This window comes from Coffea arabica, chromosome 4c, assembly GCF_036785885.1.
Source record: "Coffea arabica cultivar ET-39 chromosome 4c, Coffea Arabica ET-39 HiFi, whole genome shotgun sequence".
Taxonomy (NCBI): Eukaryota; Viridiplantae; Streptophyta; class Magnoliopsida; order Gentianales; family Rubiaceae; genus Coffea; species Coffea arabica.
In genome coordinates, this window is record NC_092316.1 from 2,308,348 (window position 1) to 2,331,064 (window position 22,717).

Genomic DNA, 22,717 nt, shown 5'->3' on the forward strand with positions numbered 1-22,717 from the left:
TGGTAATTAATAACTGAAATGACAATACCATGGGAGTCGCAGGTTCACCATGGCAGGAAAAGGGTTCTATCGGCACTTCATAAAGTTTCCCTTGATGTGAAGAGGCTAATATCACTTTTCACTCTCCTAAGTATTGCTTCTTTGGTAGTTTATATCTTAAACTTTTACCTGTGACATTTCTTACCTACAACACTTCTCTTGCCACTTTGACGCAACTGAAACGTAGATGCTAATTTGTGAATATGTCGATCGAGCACTTAAGTAGCATTTTCGTTTATGAATAAAAATATATAGATGACAATCGTACGTGCTCTATAAAATAGTCTGGTTAATGTTCAAGAAATTATGTATAACTATGCAAATTGTTATTTACATTTTCAAGGACTATTGTTATATGTTCAAGAAATTATGTATAAAGACAATACGCTCCCATTTTTGTTATTTATATTTTTACTGTCATTTTAATTTTAATTTATTAGATTATATGATAAAATAAATGATAAAAGCGCAGATAACATTTTCTGATCTTGAAATGGATGATCTTTCATCCAAAGAATTTATTCTTTCCACAAAGAAACCACATTTTCTATTTTCCTATGTATATATGATATTATCAATCATTGTCCTTTAGCCTAATAGCCATATCGTACGTTAGATCGAGGATTCAAATTGCACCTAATACATTACAAAGAAGCATTGTGCTTCTTTTATTTAAAAAAAAAAAAAGAATTTAGAAAATGCAGTAGTACACTTGTCACCCTCCATCCTAAAACAAGCTCCCAGTTAGACTCTTTCTCTCCATAGAATAGGAATAGTATAAATTGTAGCTGTTAGACGTATATGTGTATGTGTGTTTATATATATATATATATATATATATCCTTTTATCATTGTTGTCCATTTATTTTTGGGCACATTCGGCTTTAAGCTACTAAAAATGTGAGACATTAGCTATATCTAATCATGGCTTGGGAAAAGAGCATGCTATCCCAATTAACACATAATTATATCTGGACCTAACCCTAACCCTAACCCCCACCCAACTGTATTACAATCCCCAGTTACCACCCCAAATCAAGGAAATAAGCTCCACAAATGTTTGTTTTTTGGCCTGAAAACACTCCTCACCAGCTTTTTTTCTGCCCCCACTTTGTAATAAAGTTAAAGTAAGAATAAAAAGAGCAATAGATGCATGATATATGGAGAGAGAAAGGAAGCACACACAGACACACACAAAAAACACAAAGCTTCTCAACCCCACAAGTATGAAACACTACTACTTTGTTGACAAAGACATTGGGTTTCCTGAGCCTCTTCTGAGAAAGCAAACACAACCCTGAAAGCTTCAACAAAGGCTCATTTTGGTGTTCAAACAAGGAAAGATGACAAAGTGAAGAGTAAAAGCTAAAAAAGGGAGCAAAAGGAATTGTTACAGCTTGTTCTATATATATATTTTGCACGAATGATTCGAATAAGCAGCTAAATCACTAGTACTACTGTTACCAATGATGGCAGGAAACCCTAACTGGTGGAGCATGAATAGCATGCATCCACAGTCTCATCAGCACCAGCAGTTTCCTTCCACCACTACTTTTCATTCACCTGCTCCTCCTCCTCCTCCTCCTCCTCCTCTTCCTCCACAGTATAATTTGTATGGCGGATCTTCTTCACCTCTTTCTGCCAACTCTTTGTCTGATCATCATCCCAACCCAGACTTCCCACGCTCATGGAGACAACTGCTCTTGTAAATCTCTCCTTCTCTTTTTAATTATTTGATGTCTGCTAATTCACGCATTTTCTTTAAAGAGGTTCTACTTGAATTTAAGTTCTCAAAGATGAACACTAGTCCTTTGCTAGCTGTACTTGTTCTTCCAGCATGTTAACTTTTCTAGCTTGTGTGTTTGTGTTCTTTCTTTATCTATTGATTTTAAATAGTAATCCTCAGTAGCTTTTGCATATCTAACCAGCAGGTAGATTAAACAAACTTTTGCCACTCAACTTTTAATCTTTTTTTTTTAATTTTTTGATTCTAGTGTCTGATAAGATAAAGTATTTTTTAGCTCAAAGTATTTGCCGTGATTTGAAGAAACATAGAACATGGATGATCAAATTTAATGATGATTACTTTGCAGGGGTGGGTTAGCTAATGAACAAGAAAGGTTTGTTGGCAGTCCTTTTCAAAACAAGAAGTTGGAGAACTGGGAAGGCCAGACTTTGAACCCATCTTTAAGAGTTCCTGTTTCTGATGTGAAACAAGAGGTTGCTCTAAGTACCAGCGTACTTTTTGGAGCTGCTGCAGATGAGGAATTTCAAGCTTCTACTAGGCCTTCTTGGTCACAAGTCGTGCAAGCATCTTCTCCGACCTCTTGTGTTACAAGTTTAAGCAGTAACCTATTGAACTTCTCTAGTAGCAAAACCGAAGGAAGGAACCAAAATCCAGAAAATTCATCTGAGGTAAGCCATCAATTCAGTGGTGAAGGGTAGATTTCTCTTTTTCCAGCTCTTTCTTTTCTGTTTTTCCTTTTTTGGGTTTTGCTAGTGGCCAAGGTTCCATTAGTACATGTCGAAGCTCTTAATTTTTTTCTATTTAGTAATGTCCAAAAATTAATCAACTTTAAGATTTATTTGGTCTGCCGCCAGTTGAACCACATTTATGCAGAAGGAGAGAACATTATCTTTGCACCATAGCACAAGAAAGGGGTGCTAGCTGATTTTGTACATTAATTAGTCGTTGAACCAAACAGTATTTCTTCATATTTAAATTATTCCATTACTTCCTGCTTATCGTTGTCTTTGTTTTGTTGTAAAAGTGCAACAGCTCGATAGCCGGTGGTGTATCTAAGAAGCCTAGGATTCAACACTCCACAGCCCAACCAGCTCTTAAGGTAGTCATTTTATGCCTCAACTTGTACAATCTTGCATTTCTCAAGACTTCATAGTCAGCAACCATGTCTCATTCTTCAATGGAAAAAAAAAAGAGAAAAAACTGGATCAAATTTTTGAAATGCATGCTGGAAATAGAACTTCCTAATTATTTTATCCACATACTTAAATTTTACCATATATATATGTATATATATTCATTCTCAACAGGTAAGAAAGGAGAAGCTAGGGGATAGAATAACAGCCCTTCACCAACTTGTTTCCCCATTTGGAAAGGTACATATATCCAATATTAATTAAACATCTCCATCTCGACCGTCTCCATTATTTACTTGTTATATCTCAAAGCCGACTGTGATCACTGAAACAAAGAAATTAATTAAGATAAACGAAAGAAGAAACTTGTTTAGTTTATGATAAAGGCCATCATGAAAGTTTTACTTAATACAAATACACAATGATATGATGCTTAACCTTTTTTTCTTTTGAGAGGAGGAATGAGTTAGCTAGCTAATATTCCTCAACTTTATCTTCCCTTCCCATCTGGTTTGTCTTTTGAGATTGAGAAGACCCGGTAAGAAATGACTATGTGGGTGTTGTGGCATGTTTCTCTTTTGCAGACTGACACTGCTTCTGTCTTATCAGAAGCTATTGGGTATATCAGATTCCTTCAGGCCCAAATTGAGGTGAGGTGATGTACAGTAGGATAATTCTTTCTAATCTTGCATCAGATTTTTACCCTAGACACTTCAGTCTGCAACGACCTAAAAAAAAAAAAAACAGTTAGCTAGTGAAAGCGTGCAGTTCAAAAAGTTCCCATCTGCTCGTGCTTTCCAGACATCCATGCATGAGCTAATTTTTGCAGTTGTAAGAGATGAACAGAAAAGAAGAAAAATATTCTTGTACAATCAATTTTCTTTTTCTTTTTGGGTAGGTGCAATCAATTTTCTTTTAGGAGCTGCTTTAGTTTAATTTGCACCTGAAAATTTGATTGCAGGCACTTTCCTCTCCGTACTTGGGTAATGCATCAGGAGTATCAGGGAGCATGGGTCAGGGTCACCAACAACAATCTGTAAGATAGATAGCTATTCAATCCTTACAACATGCGCATCTTCACATTTCCCCAAGCAAAGGGGAAGATCCTCTTTCTTTCTCTCTCTCTCTCTCTTTCATACACGTGTGTTTTACTGATTAATGCTGGCATTCGATTCTAGTTCCAGCCACCTAACTGGCTATCAAGATGGAATTGTTTAAGATTCTGCCTACAGAAAATGGAATTGTTTAAGATTGAAGAATAAATTCTGCCTACAGAAAAAGGAATTGTTTATTTCTTGTTCGTCTAAGAGCTTAGCAGGCATGCTGTATTGGATCCATTGCTAGCCTTAAAGCAACTCATTCTGGAAGTCAAAGAAAGCCTTTTCCGTTCATTATTGTCGTTGTTCTTTGCTGAAAATTATAGCAAGTTGATATGTGGTTGAGGGTCTAACCAAAATTTGGACACCCTCACCTACGCACAAAGTTTGTGAATAGTAAATTAACGTGCTTATCCTATGAGCTGTGCAAAAACAGTAAAAACAATAATAATTTTCTTCTTGTTACACTTATTTAGGATTCATGTCTTCGTGTAATCCTAGGTTGTCCAAGATCGGCCTAAGGACTTAAAGAGTAGAGGGTTATGCCTGGTTCCCATATCTTGTACTCAGCACGTCGGAAGTGATAACGGAGCAGATTACTGGGCTCCAGCTCTTGGCGGAGGATTCTAGTCGTGGATATTTGTGGCAGCAGTCTGCTCTCGCTTTATCAATGGAACCCCCTTATGGAATGATATAACATCACCAGCAGTCATTCTTCAAACTAGGACTGACTGCTCTTGATGCTACTATGCATTCCAAGAGAGGAAGAAAATTAAAAAGATCATATGACTCTCAGTGTTAATGTGATTCTTTTTAATTATTACCTGTACGTGCTTCATAAGGGGGCCAAAAAAAAAAAAAAACAATTAGCTAGCTCTAGGTAGCTAGCTTTGTGTGTAATGTATATGCTCTTCAATCTCAAGTTCATTTTAATTCAAATCCTACGACTGTTCATGTCAATGGTACAAGTCACAAATCCTAGCTAGTATAATAGTTTTATGCTTTAAACATATTTTAGAACGCGCGGAAGCACGTGGATTTAACTCCTCCCAATGAGTTGCCTTCTCAGTTCTTAAAGCTCCAATATTCTGCTGCAAAATATCACTGACATAAAGCAGATAGATAGATATTCGTTAATTTGACAAAGAGAGAGTGGTTACCATTTTCTTTTCTCGCTACATGAAACTCCAGACTTTCTACTCTTTGAAGAAAGAAAAACTATGGGGAGAAGTTGGTGTGCTACCTTTGAGTCAATTTTTTTTTTTTTTAAGTAAAATTACCTGAGCCATTAATTAATCAATTTAGATGGAAGTAATGGCTTAGATAATGCAATCTCTGGATATAGGGATAATGCAATCTCCGGGGGAGGGTTGGGTCGGGTGGTATGGGATGGAGGGAGTGTAAGTGAGAGGTCTCGGATTAAAGTCCTCTTGCTTACACTAAAAAAAAAAAAAAAAAAGCTTGATGTTAAATCATATTCGGCTAATTTAGCACTTCTTCATCTAATTCACCAAACGCAAAAGCAACCCTTGTAATTTTGTGTTTAAATGAGCACAATTAACTAAACAAGTAAAATGCTCTCCTTGCTGGGTTCTCTGTGTGTCAAATTTAACCGAATAAAAATCGTTTATATTAATCCACCCACAAATCTATTTCTCCTTCTTCCTCTATCCCTTAGTGTCTTATGATATTTCGTTTTTCATTGGCTTGTGAAACACTTTTTAGTCATTATATGTCCCAATGATTTTTTTTATTATAGCGAAGTTGTTGGACAGTGATTTTCTTCTGATTGTTAGGAATTGCTACATGTGATAAAAAAAAAAAAAAGAAGAATTTCCTGACCTATCATGACTAATGTGCTTTATGAATAGCAGCTAATACAAAACTATAGGGAGAGTTGAGACAATTTTATTTCCTAATCTATTATAAAAATAGATTAATTAATTTTTAACGAGTTTAAATGCACGACCCTTATAAAGAAGCACTTCACTTCTGACATTAAATGCTCTTAACAAAAATATTTTTTAACTTATCAAAAATTGGACTATTTAAATTACGAAATTAGTTATCAAGCACTATAAAAATGTTTCTAGTGTTTAAAAGCTTTTTTTTTTTTTTATAAATACACCTTAATTCCAAACAGACAGGGCCTTAATCATATAAGAATTTTGTGAGCCAAAAGATCTTGGCATGCACCGACCAAACGAAGGTCAAATTTTTATGTCCTTCTTTGGATCACTCATTATTAATCTGTTCATTCATGACATTTTACACGGATCGGAGAGGAGAGCTGCAAATGACCTTGCCATTATTAATGTTAAGGAAGAAAAGATGCTTGTATGTGGCGCCAAATGTGAAATATCAAGCAGGGCATGGCGGTGGACGGTGGTGGGGCTGCGGCTAATCCGCATGTGCGAATCTGGCCCCGATGTCTTCGTAGGCCTAGCTTCAGGGTCAGGTCAACCTGGACTTCTTCATTATTATGTTCGTTCATCACCCCACGTACTGCTGCAACTGCAAGTGCCAACAACCCAAATGAGGTCGTGACGTTAGCCTCCATCTCGGGGGCGGGGGGGCGGGGGGGGGGGGTTCCTCATTTTCCACTCCTTGCTGCAGTTATACTTTGTTTGGACAAAGATAATTTGATTCGTAAAATTTATTCTCACAAATTTCAATCACATTTTTATATTTCCAATCACTTTTTTATCTCACGTACATCACATCACAAAAAGTGCTACAAAGAATATCTCAAATGAATCATCCAAATAAACTCTTATCCAAACAAACTCACTTTTTCTCCGGCTTCCATTCTGTTTTCTTTGTGCCTAAAAACTACACCTCTCAGAGAAACCACTCGATCAATTCATGTATAGTATAGTAATTAATTGTTAGCGCATAAAAATGAATTACGCTCTCATAAAGACTCGTTTGTTCAAATTTCGTCCGTTATTATTCCTGTAAGCGATTTATAGTTTCGATTCAGAGTATGCTCGTACTTGTGATTACGAGGACGGCACAATACTCAAAACCGGAAAATAAAAAAAAAAAAAAAGTAGTAACTAGTAAGTAATAATTTCTGCAAGAACCAGTGATGCTTTTTCACCGGTCCGGTGGGAGGGACCATTCCTTGGTCTCTCCTCCTTGTGACAAGCTGCAGTGTCGCAATAGTGATGTCACGTATTCATCAGACGCATTATGTACAATGGATGGTATAAAGAGGGTTGCCAAATTTTTTTTGTCTTTTAAAAAAAAAAAGTTATTTATTTTTATTGTTTAAAATTTTTATGAGGGAGGGAGGGAGGGAGGGAATTGTTTGAGTACTCACTCACGTCTTCCACTTAGATATTCCACTTGCTAAAAAAGAATGCCTAATAGTACTGCTGAGGTTTTAAATTATTAGAGAAGTAGAACAATAAGTGGGCATTATTTAAAGATGACTGCAAACCTGTGGCCGAACAATGGGTCAAAACAATCATCAATTAATCATACTAAATAATTATGAAAAGATTGATTGTCTGCTTGTGCTTTGCAAAAGGGGTAGAGGAGTTGTTTATTTACTATTTTTCCGGACCAAAAAAAAGCGATCATTGGACGGGGGGCTTTGCCGCCGCGACGTTAAAATGCTTACCCCTTTGCACTGGGGAGGCCACAAATTAAACTGCCAATAATGACCAGCACTGACCAGAGGCCACAAATTTTTATTTTTTTTTTGTTATTTTTGGCAGAAGCACAATCAGACACGAGCAAAAAACTGTTTTGTGCTTTTTATTTATAAGGATATAAGACATTGATTGGAGATCTCCTTCAAATATCCGGTCGAAATACAACAGAGCTTGCGACATTTTTGCTTTCTCGTCAAAAAAGCCAAACAGGGTCTGTCTTCATCAACCAGCATTAATTAGTAGTGGAAGAAGTACTGGCTGGCTTTTTAATCTTTTTTTTTTTTTTTTAGTTTTTATTCTTGGGTTGTTTTGGACATATCATAAATACCACGAAGTACTTGGGTTTTTTTTTTAAAGCAAAAATCAAACCAAAATTTGTACGAATGGTTCACCTATACTTGTTTTGTTGGTTGGGAATTTTCCTTTAGGTTCATGATAATAATAATATTGCCTTGTGTTTGGTGTCTAGCTTCATCTTCACCCGAACTTTGCCCCCCTTAAAGATGGTCGATATGGACCCCTCGACGTGACCAAACAATTCCAGTCTCATTAGGAAAAAAAAAAAAAAGAAAAAATTCACTCTGAAAATTTGGCAAGTAAATAGAGATAATTATACATTGTTGGGAATTGCCTTATATTGATGCTACAAACTAATATGCTTCTGGCCCGAACTGCTTTGGGCTAGCAGTGGAACAAATGGCCTGGCCCGTGCAATTGACGAGATTACAGCCCAAAATCATCCGTAGACAGGACCCAGAACTCATTAACGATGACCCAAAGTTTGATACGTGAATGTGATAATTATTTACCCAAAAAAAAAAAAAAAAAAGGAAAAAAAACTTATAATCCCCTCTGACTTGTCTTCGCTGGTATGATGGATGGTATTGGTATCCCCTCTGCAATTTGGATTAGTTTGTAAGAGTTTAGACACTACTGGTATTCGCCTATTTGCTGCCCAAAAATGGCCGAAATTGATAGTAAATGGAAGAAGACTGCTCTTCTGGTCATAGACATGCAGGTGCTGCCCATCCTCCTACCTTCTATTGATCTTACTTTGAACCCAGAAAGTAATCATTTCTGGATTCTAGTTCTAGTGTTCTACATCTGCTTTTCGATGCCTTTACTATTTCTTGTTTGGTTTGCAAACCAGCCTCTAATCCTTTTCTTGATATTTTTGTCTTTCTAATTCTTGAGTTTAAAATTGAAGCTTTATACAGCCTTGAGTTTGGTTGTTTTGCAGAATGATTTTATCCTCCCAGGAGGTCCAATGCTCGTTAAAGGTGGGCAAGCTATTGTTCCCAACGTCATCAAGGCTGTAGAGGTTGCCAGAGGACGGGGCATCCCTATAATTTGGGTATTCTTCAGACCACTTTTTGTGCTTAGCTGAGTTCTGTTACTAGACCCTTCCCGGCAGACAAGAGACGAAAGTTGAAACTTTGGCTAGAAATTAAATCATGATTGTTAATTTAGACTTGAACATTTTGGTCAAGGCAACTGGAAAATTTCATCTTAATCAAATGGTAATTTTAATCTGGTATCAGAGTAATCAGAGGCGATGAGAAAGTTCAATTTTGCTGTGAATTTTTAATTCGCACAAGTGCTTTATCCATCACCTAGTACATGATCCCTACGTGAACCCAGAGAAAAAATAAATAAATAAAAAAGGTATACGATCCCTATGCATGGACTGAAAAATTACAAGTTAATAATGTGATGTGTAAGTCTGGGAATAGCGATTCGCTTTAGCCTGCAAATGACTTTTGGTAATTCGACTGTAGGTTGTTCGTGAGCACGACCCTTCAGGGAGAGACGTCGAATTATTCCGCAGGCATTTGTACTCTCCGGGGAAACCAAAGCCAACATCTAAGGGCAGTTTTGGAGCAGAATTAGTTGATGGCCTTGAAATTAAGGGAGATGATTATAAGCTGGTGAAGACACGTTTCAGTGCGTTTTTCAATACCCACCTTCATTCATATCTTCAGGGTGCTGGAATTAGTAATTTAGTTTTCACCGGTAAATGAGTTTTGGGTGTCATCTCCCGTATTTTTATTTTGTCTATTTTGCTAGGAAATTATACTTGTTAGATTTGTACTTTCCATGTTGCGTAATTGATTTCTTAAATTTCTTTCCTAGGTGTCCAAACTCCAAATTGTATCCGGCAAACTGTCTTCGATGCAGTGGCATTGGATTATCAATCTGTAACTGTAATTATTGATGCTACAGCTGCTGCTACACCTGAAATACATGTTGGTATGCAATTCATGTCTTCAATCACATCAGCGAGTTTTATACAGAAAGGTTTTCTTTTGCTCAAATGGGGAATTCCCCATCTACACCATCTTAGCCTCAATGTGCACTAAAAGATGGCTTCACTGTGCATGTGGATTAGAACTTGTATCACTGTACTTGCTGCAATTGAATGAGTGCGAGGGCACTGCCCATTTGTTGTCATTTTTGTACCCTGATATCTTCAATTCCCAGCATGTTAAACTTCTCTAAATGAAGTTATGGAAACCATTCCATGCCCTGGTAGGCCTCTTCTTCTTTCATTTACTTCTCTGATTCTATTGCGTGGACATGGTTCCTTTAGCCAATGTCACAGATGCAAACTGTAACAGTAGCATGAATGCCCCCTAAATATGGAAGAGTGATTGTTATGGAGTTTTTATGGTAAACTGTTGTTTGGGCTATATAAGCAATGAGGAGTGCGCCAATGAGAGGACGGTGACAAAACACAATACTTATTTCTGGTTTCTGTGACCAGTAGACCAAGTAATAATGAAATCTGGCTGAGATAAGTGGAGGGAAAATTTCATGGAAAAGGTGGTGGAACTCTTAAAAATGTCAGGGTCTATTTCTGCTGCTAAGTGGCAGTCTCTTAAAAAAGTCTATTTCTGCTTTCTGATACGATTGCTTGTGATTCCTCAACAGCAAATATACTGGACATGAACAACATTGGAGTCGCTGCGCCAACACTCGCAGAATGGGCTGAATCCAATACCTGAAGTATAGTCGGTGTCAGTCGGGTAACAGTAGAGTCCTTAAAGACTGAATTTCAGCTGGTCATATCATATCCCAGAAGCTGAATATTAGGCTCTGCGCTCCCTGATTTCAAGTAATCAGCAGGTTTTTGCTTGCTTTGGCTTCTGTCATTGTGATTCAGAAGTCTCTTTTGTTGGCTAGTTCGCATTGAATGCAGATGGCTTCAGCTGTTGCTGCTCTGTTGTAGTAGTTTCTCAATAATGTTCAGAACCGTGCCTTGGCTTTCTTCTTTTGGAACGTTTTTATGTTTCTGGCTTTGGAAGGCAAGATGGAAAAGTTTAATGGAGAAAAACTCCCCCGGGCAAAACACTTGGGCTTGGCCCAACCGGCCCAACCGGTTGTTAGTGCTGATACTGTTTGATGGCAGTAGAGTGCCGTGCCAAATTTGTGTTTTTATTGGCCCTACTTCAGTAAGCAAAGGTGGGGAAGCCCAGCCCCCCCCCCTAATGGGCCTTCGTGTAAGCTGACGTTGCTTTCAATTTGCTGGGCAAGTCAAAACCGTGTTTTGGACTTTTGGTTTAGGTACTATCAACCACCGCCGTGTCAGTGAGAAAATGTGAGGAATTTTGCCTTAAAAAACAAAAACTATTTCTGGAGTGGGTCCCAAAAGTTGAATATCTTTGGTAAGTCCGAGCACGTTACTGCATGCTACTACTGAGTAGCGGGCTGGGGCTTGGACCTGGTCCTCCCTCTCTCTGATGTGATCTCCCTCGCTTTTGAACAACGGCCGCTTTTTTCTTTTTTTTTTTACTTTTTTTTTTTTTGAAAAAGACAATAATATTTTATTACTTCCCAGAGAAAATTGTTAGTCAAAGGAAGACTTGTCAGCAGATGAGTTGCCTGCCCTCCATATCTGATATCTTCCTTCTTGGATCACTATCAGAAAGAGTGACACACACGTCCATATTTTGTCTCCTCATGTTTCATGATCAACCAAAATAGATCCGATGATACGCGTGTTTAGGTTTTGATTCTACTTTTAACAACATTCATGCTTCATTTTGTACCATCACTTTGCTTTTTGCTTTCGAGTTCAGCCCAACAATTACCAAATTCAGAGTTGAGCTCAGCTCAAGTGACTCGACTCGATCATCAAATCAAATACACTAATATGCTATGCTTGATCATCAAATACCGGTATCTTCTGTGTTGCATTTTGCAAGGGTCTGAATATAATATTATATTCAGCTCGATTCGACTCGTTAAAAGTTTCAAGGACATGTAACGTGTGGCAATATTATCATAACGAAGAAGACAACTTCAGTGCGTCTTTAATTACTCCCAAAAGAGAAAAAAATGAAGAAGACAACAATATGTCATTGTTAGTTTCGTTGTCAAACCGATTATTAGAAAGAGCTGGCTTCAATAATAATGAGCCAGAAGCCGGAAGGAACGACTAACGAGACAATGACAGGAACCATGAAAAAGAAAGATGGCTGTGGGTACCGGCCATCGGGGAAGAAGGTAACACGATCCGTGTTCAAGGATTATTACTATTATTATTATTAATTATTAAGCGGAGAAGGGAGGAGATTTAATAAAGTGATGAAGAAAAAGGGAGATTCACACCCAAAATTTTTATGTTTTAAGATCTCAATTTTAGTTACTGAACTAAAACCTTCTCGACTCTAAAGAGGTACTAATATGTATCAGTAATCACCGCCAAACCAAAAATTATTCAGTCACTCTAAAAGCAGAATTCACACTTAGAATCCCCCCTTCAAGTAGATTTTCATCAAAGTTTGTCGCCTCTGATTACACGAGTCCTCCCTGCAAATCTCATAACTCAGAGCTTCCCAGCATGCTGAAAGTTGCACCGCGAAGAAATGATGATATGAATTAGTACAAGTAAATTCACATCTATCTCTTCATACCAAACTTGTCGCAAGATACAATAAAATAAAATTACAAAGGCTGTTCGATCTTTTTTTTTTTTTAATTGGACAGCAACAATTAATCTAAATCTACTTCTACTCCTAATCACACTCTATCCTATCTCTAGAGAAATTGACAGGAACTGAACCATTATCGAACCAGATAGATACACTACACATTCATATATATTTTAAAAGAAATCATATATAATAAAATATTGATAAAAGGTAAAATTTGAACCTTTATCTCTCAACTCGCCAAAACTTAAAATTTTGGTGATGCCAACCGCATAAACAGCCGTTCCGTTGGTTACAAATGATGTCCGATTGTTTTTTTGGGGGGGGGGGGGGGGTGGGTGTTTCACCAATAGATGTTAATTTTGCAACAATGCACTTTTGACTGGGGGAGGGTGTGGGTCGGGTACTCGCTCCATTCACCATTTTGCTGACTTGACCCGCACCTTGCGAGTCAGTCATTTTTTGACCCTTATCTGCCCCGCATATCAGCGGATACCCTATAACGGATACCCGTTGAGATAGGTCGGATCAGCGGGTACCCGTCCCGCCCCGTTTATCATATAATTTTTTTAAAAAAATGATTTATACTAATTTAATTTTATATTTTACACATTTATCTAAAATTTACTAATTTTTTTTTTCTAAAAAAAGGTTTCCCACCAAGAAACAAGTATATGAAGAGAATATAAGATAAAGGAAAAAAATTAAAAGAATTCAAAATCAATAAAAGTTTGAAATAAGTAGCACAATTTTTAACATATATGTTCCACATTAATTAAACTTTTTTCTATAAAATATAAGATCATGGCCTTTACAAATGAATCTTGTAAATAAACTATAGTCTTTCATATTTGTAATGCAATTTGTTCAATAAAATTACTTATTTAGTTCTAACTTATTATTTTATAGTGTGTGTATAAAAATAAAAATAAAATATATATATGTGGGGCGGATCGGGTATCCGCGGGTTTTTAATTATGTGACTCTAACATGTCCCGCATCTTAGCGGATATCCGACCATCTTTTGACCCGATCAAATAATAAAAATCAAATATCGTCATTTTCGGATCGGATCGGATCGAATTGGATACGACGAATTTTCGGGTTAGCGGATAATCTTGCTCACCCCTACTTTTGACAGCTAAGTTCACAACCTTTAATCCATGTCCACATCTGTCACTTGGCCCATTTGCCAATACTTTGCACGGCGCTGAGCGCTAAATCAATTACTCTTACTATTATCAGCCATCGCTGTTATGACTGCTACACCAGAAAGATGTCAAACTGCAAATCTCCATTTGTGCAAATAAAACAAAAGGAACTGCACCAAAACTAATACTCTACAGTACGCAAGAGTTTCAGGAGAATGAATACGTCCATGAATTTCAAAAAACGTAACATAGTCAAATCGCACTTGTAGCAACTTATGGTTTTCAGGGCTCCTAAAATAGATAGGAGTACGGATTTCTGGAAAACCAGGGTGCCTTAGGCCTGCTAAACCAAAATGTGCAAGTAAAGAAACCAAAATCCTCACGCCAGTGCAGGATTTGAACTGCTCATGGGCGAGGCCCTGGGACTGGGACTGGGACTGGGACTGGGTGGCGCTGCCCCTGCCGATCTAGCTAGTACCCTTACCTGCCTCACCAACAATCAGTAAATGCCATTTTCTTCTGTCTACCAAACCAAACTAAGAGGATACTGCTGCTGCACAGCCCAAACCAGTTGCCTAGCTACTTTGATCCCATGAATTATATAAGGGGGAAATTATACGTTTCACGCCACTTATTTAATTGTCCCTGAAAAGAGAAACTCTGACGCGTGAATACGGTGAAGCAGTGACGATTGTGAGTTGGACTTGTCAGTACTGAATAGTTGTTCCTATGAGAGATATTTTAGTACATCCAAAAAGCAACAATAATATAGCGGTTTAGTTGGTAAGATGGATCATTTTTTTTTCTTACCAACAATCATGTACTGAAATTTGTGTGATGATTGTCCTGTATTGGTGATTAATTATAAATACTCATATCCTTATTAATCTATCTAATTCTTGATGAATCGAAACCAACCTAAAATATTTGCATCGAAATGCATTACAGAATTCGGTGGAGCTTCATCTTCTCAGACGTCAAGCGGGATTACAAAATAAGTCCATCTCGTGGACTATTATAGCACTCGCTCAAACACAGGCTTTTCGCCTAATTCACCCAAAATTTATTTATTTGATAGCAGATTATTGTTAAACTTATCTGAATAATGAGATACTTCCACGTAATGGAAATAGTTCACAATTATGGATTTCGGCAGGCAAGTCGAGTGCCTCCCTATTGCAGTAGTGCATGCCTGAACGACGGGTCCATGATGTGCTTAGACCAGCCTATGAGCCGTGCTCGCCGGGTCCCGGGGTCTGAGTGTGGTCCTATATCGTGGATCCACCAAGTCGGATCACACGGAATCTTCAGTACCACTTATGTATTTATATTAAGAGTAAATCTTATATATATTATCAATGTACATACTATTACGATTAGACGAATGACACGTGAATCAAATTCGAATGGCACGAATCACGTGTCATATTTATTTAACTCGTCACGTGCTATTTATTTATGTTTTTTTTTACTCTCACGTGATGAATAGAATTTACAGTAAACTTTATGACATCGAAATAGTGTACACAGAGTATCCCAACTGAGGTCGGACACCCCATGAGTAATTAATAGTAATACACTGCGACTGCTGCTGCTACTACAAAATAATTAGTGTAAAAATAAATAACAAAATCTAGATTAGACAGATAATTTGAATGAAATACTAAAAAACTATTTATACACACTGGTACACTGAACAAGTTGCACCAAAATTGTCTACTAGTTTTCGTCATATGTTCTGTGAGAATGTTGTGTCCCCTCTGGACCTTCTCATTCGGCTGATCGTTCATATTGAAAGTGAAAGGGAGCTATTGAAGTAAGTAGAAATTCTAAGAGAATTAGAGAACAGCTTAGAGATAGATTTTTTTTTTTTCCTAGAACCTTTTTGGGTTCTAGATTACAGGAAAATTGTTGAGGAAACTCCTTCACGATGTTTAATATACCATAAATAAAGACTGAAATTTTTTTTAAAAAATGATTAACAGCAAATGGATACATTCGTTTGAATTGCAAATTTTAGAGTTTGTATATATATATATAATTTTATAAATGATGATGAGCGCTGCTCCGTAACAGAAAACGTTAATAGCGAGTCTTACATTATGGCTCATAAAAGGGGATCACGTCATCTGTTTTGTACTTGTATTGGGAATAGTATCATTAAACCTTCTCCTCTTCCTCTTCTACATGTTAATTAAATAAAAGGTCATCTTTGACCATGAAGCTTAGCGTATAGTCGAGTGGATCATTTATTTACTTGTATTTTTCTTCTGGTACCTAATCAGAAATCTGCTGCTAACAAAATTTGGCTCGTCACTTCGAAGTTAGAACCGGAACAATGCCCCATACATAAGAAGGTAACTTCCCGAGGCATCGAATCATCCGGGGATGTAGCTGTTAAATTTTGCCAAGATTTTTGAACCTATGAGGCAGGCTGTGCTATAAAACCTCAAAACTCGCAAATTGATGCATCGCGCTTCCTAGGTCATTCCAGTACCATACCACTGCATGTATCATTGCCTGCCTGGGGACTGGTGGGAGTGGTTGATAAGCCTCGAGCTCTCGCACCCTCCCTTCTTTTTTTTTTTCCTTTTTCTAGCTAGCTAACCCAAACTGATCTTGTCTGCCCAACTAAGATGAAGAAGGAGATGAAGAATCATTCAGTAATCTCACCATCAGAATCTAAGGTGGAAAAGGAAACCGGGAATCCTTCGAGTGGGATCGGTGATGAAAATGACACGGACATGGAAAGGCTCACAGCAAGGAGCAGAAAGGGCGGCCTAATCACCATACCATTTATCATAGGTAAATGTTAACAAAACTACGCATTCGTCGTGCCATAAAAATTGCAAGAAAGCCTAATGTATTTCCGATGGACGTCCCGTCCCCTGTATTAGATTCGTGCAACCCATGAAAAAAAGCCTAATGTGTTTTCACTGAGCAAAACTGACGACTGATTTCCTTTTGTAACCTTAACCTCAGCGAATGAGGGATTTGAGAAGGTGGCAAGCTATGGGCTGCTGCCGAATATGATACTGTATATGATGAATGTCTACCATTTGGGATTCGCGAAGGCAAACTACATCCTCTTCCTCTGGTCTGCTGCCACCAACTTCACCCCAATCATTGGAGCTTTTCTTGCTGATTCCTACATGGGACGTTGTCTCACCATTAGCCTCGGTTGCATCGTCAGTCTCCTGGTAACTACTATATCTTCTCATTCAACCTTTGGGTCCGGTAATTTTTCCTTTTTAAATTCTGTAGAATCTCATTCTCAGGCAGTGAGTTATCACAAAAATGTTGATTTCACACTTTCTTTGCCCTTTCAAAATATTAGCTCAAGTATTGTTGCAACAATTACGGTTACCAAATTAAAAGGAAGTTAACTGATCAGTACTGTGCTTGCCATTTTCTTTCTTTTCTTTCTTACAGAAAAAGAAAGAAAATACTTTTGATTGCCCACTTAACTATTACACCTCTTTAACGCGCATATCTCGAGAGTTTTTTTTTTTTTTTTTTTTTTCCTTTTTTCTTTTTTGACGGGTGGGTTCATTCGGCAGGAGACGATGCAATATGTTTGCACAAAAGTCAAAAGGTAATGACTGACTGACACCGCATCCATGTCCATGTGTTGGGGAAAAGAGAGGCCGTTAAAAGTGTATTTTAGTGAATGAGTGTGTTGGGCCAAGTGTTGCCATTGGAAACTGTACTGATTTGCAATTTTCTTTTTCCAAATTCTTTTTTCTTTCGATTCTTATTCGCATACCAATTGTGTGTGTGTGTGTGTGTGTTTTTTTTTTAAAAAAAAAAATTTCTTGAAAAAACATATGTATTGTATATGTGTATGACCAGTCTGCAGGCCTAATCGTCGCATGCAAAAACTTACTGTGCCAATTCTAAGAGCAATATATTAGTTGAACTATTCCTTGTTCCAAATTTGTTGTTAATAAAGTAACGGATCAGTTCTCTGCTAGTTAACTTGTTTCGTGATTGATAAAAGAAGCAATCCTTTCTACGTCCATTTATCACTTCTTTTGGACTGAAAAAATCAAGCTACAATTATTTGTGGGGCAGCACTTCCACACATTCAATACGCTTAAAAGGCTAAAAGGTCATGATTTTGCTTTTCATTTTTGCTTTAGTCTCCGTCAATACTGAAACAGGTGAAAACAAAAAAAAAAAAAAAAGAAGAAGCTGCTTTCATGTTCTTTTACTGCTTCCTGAGGTCCAAAAAATCAACTCGGCAAATTAGAGAACTGATGTATGAGACTATAGATTTTCTGCCATTAATGAGCACGAGGGGACGTCAGAAATGAAACATGCACATCTTCTTCCTTCTCCTGCAAAGTAGGGAGTTTATTATTATCGATAAAACCAGTGACAAGAAATTGGTGAAATGTTAAGACGAAAGGGAATATAGTGAAGGTATTCTTTCCTGCTCTTGAGCTCACATTTTTCAAATTAAAATGGACTGTGAAGCTAGTGATGCATCATGCATGTTTAGAATGTTGTGCCCTTTGGAAGGAGCCTCTTCATTTAGGAAACCATAAAAGTTGACGTGGCATGCAGCAAGAAAAGAATATTAGAGAGCAATTGTTTGGCTTTATGATAATCAACGTGATGACCAAATTGAGGGAATGTTTGATTGCAACAGGGCATGATGCTCCTTTGGTTGACGGCCATGATTCCGGGAGCAAAGCCTCCAACTTGCAGCCCGCCCCTGCCCTGTAAATCTGCCACGCCCGCACAGTTATTTTTCTTGATCGCCTCTTTTGGCCTTATGTCAATTGGTGCAGGTGGGATAAGATCAGCTTCCATGGCTTTTGGAGCTGATCAGCTCGATAAAAGAGATAATGCTGGTAATCAAAGGGCATTAGAAAGCTATTTTGGATTGTACTATGCTGCTACCACATTGTCGGTTTTGGTTGCTCTTACGGGCATCGTTTACATCCAGGATCACATGGGATGGAAAGTAGGCTTTGGAGTTCCTGTGATCCTAATGTTCCTCTCGGCTTTGATCTTCTTCCTTGCTTCTCCAATTTACATTAAAAAGGCAGCTACCACGAGTTTGTTCACTGGATTTGCACAAGTAATTGTAGCTGCATACAGGAATCGGAAACTTGTCCTCCCTCCTCCGGAATCGGGTTACTACCATCACGAAAAGGGTTCAAGTTATATGGTCCCATCCGGGAAACTAAGGTACGAACTATCATTATATCAGCACTAATTAACATTGTGATTTTGTTATAACAACTCAGAAAACATGATACTGAGGCTTGGTTTAAGGTGCACTAAAATGTCAAATTGCCATTTCACTACAAGAAAGATGTCTCTTCATGGTGAGATGCACTTTTATGAAAACGAAAAGACACAAGTCTATTGGTTTCAATTGGCGTCATTCAAGTAAAATGTTAAACACCCTACTTTATCATTCCAATAAACCTTTCTGATTCGGTATGATTAGGTTCTTGAGTAAAGCGTGCGTTCTCCAAAATCCAGAAGATGTTACACCATCTGGAGCTGCTTCAAATCCGTGGAATCTTTGTACAGTGCAGCAAGTGGAGGAACTAAAGGCACTGATTAGAGCTATCCCAATATGGACCACAGGAATAATGATGTCAATTAACATAAGCCAAAGCGCTTTCCCTTTGCTTCAAGCCAATACTATGGACAGACATTTGACTTCCAGCTTCGAAATTCCAGCCGGTTCTTTTGGCGTGTTTATGATCATAACTATAACTGTTTGGCTCATTCTATACGACCGTGTGCTCCTTCCATTGGCATCAAAGATCAGAGGAAAGCCAGTGCGGGTTGGCACAAAATTAAGGATGGGAGCTGGCTTATTCATGACAGCAATGGCCATGGCGGTTTCTGCGATCGTGGAGCATATTCGACGAAGAAAAGCAATCGATCAAGGTTTCTTGAATAATCCTCGAGGATTGGTAAACATGTCAGCTATGTGGCTTGTGCCACAAAATGTTGTTGCTGGTTTAGCAGAGGCTTTGAATGCAATTGGCCAATTTGAATTCTATTATACAGAGTTCCCAAAGAGTATGTCCAGTGTTGCTGCATCTCTATTTGGACTAGGAATGGCTGTGGGAAGCTTGTTGGCTAGCGTTCTCCTCAGTGCTGTGGATAAATGCACCAAAAGGGAAGGGAAAGAGAGTTGGGTTTCAAACAATATCAACAAGGGTCGTTTTGATTACTACTATTGGCTTCTTGCTATTATGAGTTTTATCAATTTGCTTTACTATATACTCTGTAGTTGGCTCTATGAACCTTGTGCTGATCAAGTGAAGAAGGGCGAAGTTGAAGAGAAAGAAAAGGAATTGGAACAGCGATCACTGAGACCAGATTCACCATTTAGGACTGATGCCACCGCTTGAGCTGAGCATCGATACGTCTGGCTTCAATTCTTTTATATAATACATCCGTGCGGTGCCATATAGGAATGTACGTATGTACCTATATTCTAGATGTAGTAGAAATTGTGGCCCTGATCTTCCAATTTTTATTGAGTATATTCTTTTGCTCATTCAAATGATATGATGATGCTCTTTATGTTACTGAATCCTGAGGATCCGAGGCATAAGTACTAGGTAGAGAAGCAGAATTCGAGTACAGTTTCAGAAAAAGTGGGCAGCATAATGATATATTTATCGACTGGTTTTATAGTTAATAGTGGAGGAGGACGAGGAGAAAAAGATTCGAAGAGCTGCTAGAGATAAGACTTGCTCAAGTCACTAAACGTTTTCAGTGCCTAATGTGAAGATGGGCGTTTGAAAATTGACATCGTGATCAGAAGATGGTAGGAACTTTTACTGTAAGAAAAGAATTGCAAGAACCTCAACTGCATGTTGAGATTGGTTATAATTTAAAATGTATTTTCTGCATTAAGGTTGATTTTGACACATACTCGTGATGGGAATAATTTTTGTTTCCTAGGCAATATAAGCACTCGTGATGGGATGACTTCAAAAAAAAAAAAACTTGTAATTTGCGGGCTAGTTACAAAACCACACGAGTGCCATTTTTCTAGTCGCGATTCAGTGTCATTTTTATATTTGTGTCAAATGTCATGTTTATTTAATTTGTCACGTGCTATTTATTTAATTTCTTCTACCATCATGTGATAAGCAGAATTGGCATTGTATTTGGCACCGAGCAGTGGCGTAGAGGATCCCAACTGTTACAAAACTCTAGAAGTTAATTTCTTAACCGTGTTTATTCAGATCTCCAAATGGTATGGTTTTGATAAGAAAATTCAACTACATCTGTCCTTATTCTTCGTCTTTTTCCTGAGCACTTACCAATTATCGAATCTTACTGGAAATTAAGCTACGTCATACAAAGCCCGATACAGAAGAAAAGCTGAAAAGGTGTAAGAAGGCCAATAAAATCTGAAAGCAAAAGTTACACAACGAAGAGAACAAGACGCTGCTGCTATCAGGAAATGATATTTTTGCTTTCGCGTACACAGCATGGAGGGTCGGCAGTGCTTTCGTGATGCTTCAAAAACGCCGGCTGCAGTTTTTCATGGCATAAATGCATATGCAAAGAAAAAATGTCGAATTACAGAAAATCATTCTCCAAAAAAAAAAAATTAACGACCAAAAATTTGAAGGATTCTTAGGATAGTACAGGGGAAATTCTAACAATTGAGAATCTCATCCTGGGAACAAAAGTTGAAAGCTTCTACTGCTTACAAGTTGCAGTCCTTGGAGGCTTCCTCGATCAAGTCACGCAGCATATTGCAGAGCCTACAATACAAACAAGAAAGATCATGCAATGGGCAGCGAGAAGAAATTATTACACCCTGATATATCATCAGATTCAGGGATGATTTCAGCACGCAACCTCATGCGAAAGTGAAAGTGAATGGTTGGGTTCACTTGTAAAGGAAGGATTGCTTCGTATTTCTGGCTTTGCAACAGTCCCTACCATACCATATACAACCAGAAAAACTTAACCTATGAATTATTATAGGGGAAAAACATATGTCATATCGCACTTTCATTGGATTTTACGCACTGACGCATTATCAAATTTTAAATGCAAAGTAAATACTGCAAGCAACTTGCATTAAGATATACTAGTGCATGACAGTAAAATGTAATTAAGTTATAAACGTAACTATATATTAATTTTTTTTATAATGATGAAGTTGGAAGTTCAAAATTAAGATGACTAAAAATATTAATTACACCAACTCTATGAGAATAATTGTTGTTTTACACTATGTTATAATCCCTTCTCTATTATCCATTCTATGGAATATTTGAAATAATTTCCTAATGCACGAAAAATGTGTGCTATTCGAACACTTTTGTTTTTTTTTTTTTTTGTTTTCCCCAAAAGTATAGATAACATACAATTAGAAGTAAAATAAAAATAAATAAATACAAGGTCACTGCAATTAGCTCCTTCTCAAGAATAGAGAATACTCTATTCTTCAGTTGTAGCACGGTATATTACTTCTTATTGAATTTGAAATGTTCAAAATTTATGATTTTTGTGGCACTTTTTAAGTGTCATTTAGGAGACTGGCACTAGTATGATACTGGCAGTAGCCACCACACTCATTTTGAGTGCCACAATGATTTAAAGGGCACGTGAAAGCTATGTCACAATTCTTTTAAGCTACACTGAAAACTAGTTGTCATGACGTTTGGGTGCCTTCGTTCATGCTCCGGAATTGGAATTGGACACGGAATGAATTATAAAAAATCATACTATGGTATCATTGAAATCACTAATGCTTGATACAATTTTTAGTGGAATGGGTATCAAAATTATTATTGCATTTTTTCCCTATCTTTTTCTTTGTTGGGTTCAATCATACGGGGCCTTTAGCAACAACCACCAGCTATCATCGGATCACCCCTAATCAAGACCTTAGGCTTTTTTCTTTCTTTCTTTTTTCTTTCCTAATTTCAGTCATAACTTATATGATG

General features: G+C 37.6%; 3 protein-coding genes and 1 long non-coding RNA gene across 8 annotated transcripts; 3 read left to right on the plus strand and 1 right to left on the minus strand.

Annotated features, from left to right (window-relative positions):
- The first annotated feature begins 1,147 nt into the window (after window positions 1-1,147).
- LOC140003753 (transcription factor bHLH68-like) lies at window positions 1,148-4,976 on the plus strand. Of its 4 annotated transcripts, none has more exons than XM_072045384.1 (7): window positions 1,149-1,744; window positions 2,133-2,454; window positions 2,811-2,885; window positions 3,094-3,159; window positions 3,529-3,569; window positions 3,881-3,955; window positions 4,518-4,976. In XM_072045384.1, the coding sequence occupies exons 1-7, from the start codon at window positions 1,506-1,508 to the stop codon at window positions 4,543-4,545; spliced, it is 846 nt and encodes a 281-aa protein (XP_071901485.1). In that variant the 5' UTR covers window positions 1,149-1,505; the 3' UTR covers window positions 4,546-4,976. The 4 variants fall into 4 exon arrangements, with proteins under 4 accessions (XP_071901484.1, XP_071901485.1, XP_071901483.1 ...); XM_072045381.1 differs by having other exon boundaries at window positions 1,164-1,744; window positions 3,504-3,569; XM_072045383.1 differs by lacking the exon at window positions 3,094-3,159 and having other exon boundaries at window positions 1,148-1,744; window positions 3,504-3,569.
- Window positions 4,977-8,521: 3,545 nt separating this feature from the next.
- LOC113742920 (probable inactive nicotinamidase At3g16190) lies at window positions 8,522-10,952 on the plus strand. 2 transcript variants are annotated; one of them, XM_027270945.2, is made up of 5 exons: window positions 8,522-8,696; window positions 8,919-9,032; window positions 9,457-9,622; window positions 9,812-9,928; window positions 10,610-10,952. In XM_027270945.2, exons 1-5 carry the CDS (start codon window positions 8,640-8,642, stop codon window positions 10,681-10,683), a joined length of 528 nt encoding a protein of 175 aa, XP_027126746.1. In that variant the 5' UTR covers window positions 8,522-8,639; the 3' UTR covers window positions 10,684-10,952. The 2 variants fall into 2 exon arrangements, with proteins under 2 accessions (XP_027126746.1, XP_027126744.1); XM_027270943.2 differs by having other exon boundaries at window positions 8,524-8,696; window positions 9,457-9,691.
- Window positions 10,953-15,997: 5,045 nt separating this feature from the next.
- Window positions 15,998-20,334, plus strand: LOC113742711 (protein NRT1/ PTR FAMILY 1.2). The gene is made up of 4 exons (XM_027270632.2): window positions 15,998-16,568; window positions 16,746-16,963; window positions 18,418-18,962; window positions 19,228-20,334. Exons 1-4 carry the CDS (start codon window positions 16,400-16,402, stop codon window positions 20,147-20,149), a joined length of 1,854 nt encoding a protein of 617 aa, XP_027126433.1. The 5' UTR covers window positions 15,998-16,399; the 3' UTR covers window positions 20,150-20,334.
- A 652-nt stretch (window positions 20,335-20,986) lies between these two features.
- LOC140005112 (uncharacterized) lies at window positions 20,987-21,696 on the minus strand. Its single transcript, XR_011812888.1, has 2 exons — window positions 21,470-21,696; window positions 20,987-21,287 (listed from the first exon to the last, which is right to left on the minus strand). It is a non-coding gene; the product is annotated as an uncharacterized lncRNA (long non-coding RNA).
- Window positions 21,697-22,717: the final 1,021 nt, after the last annotated feature.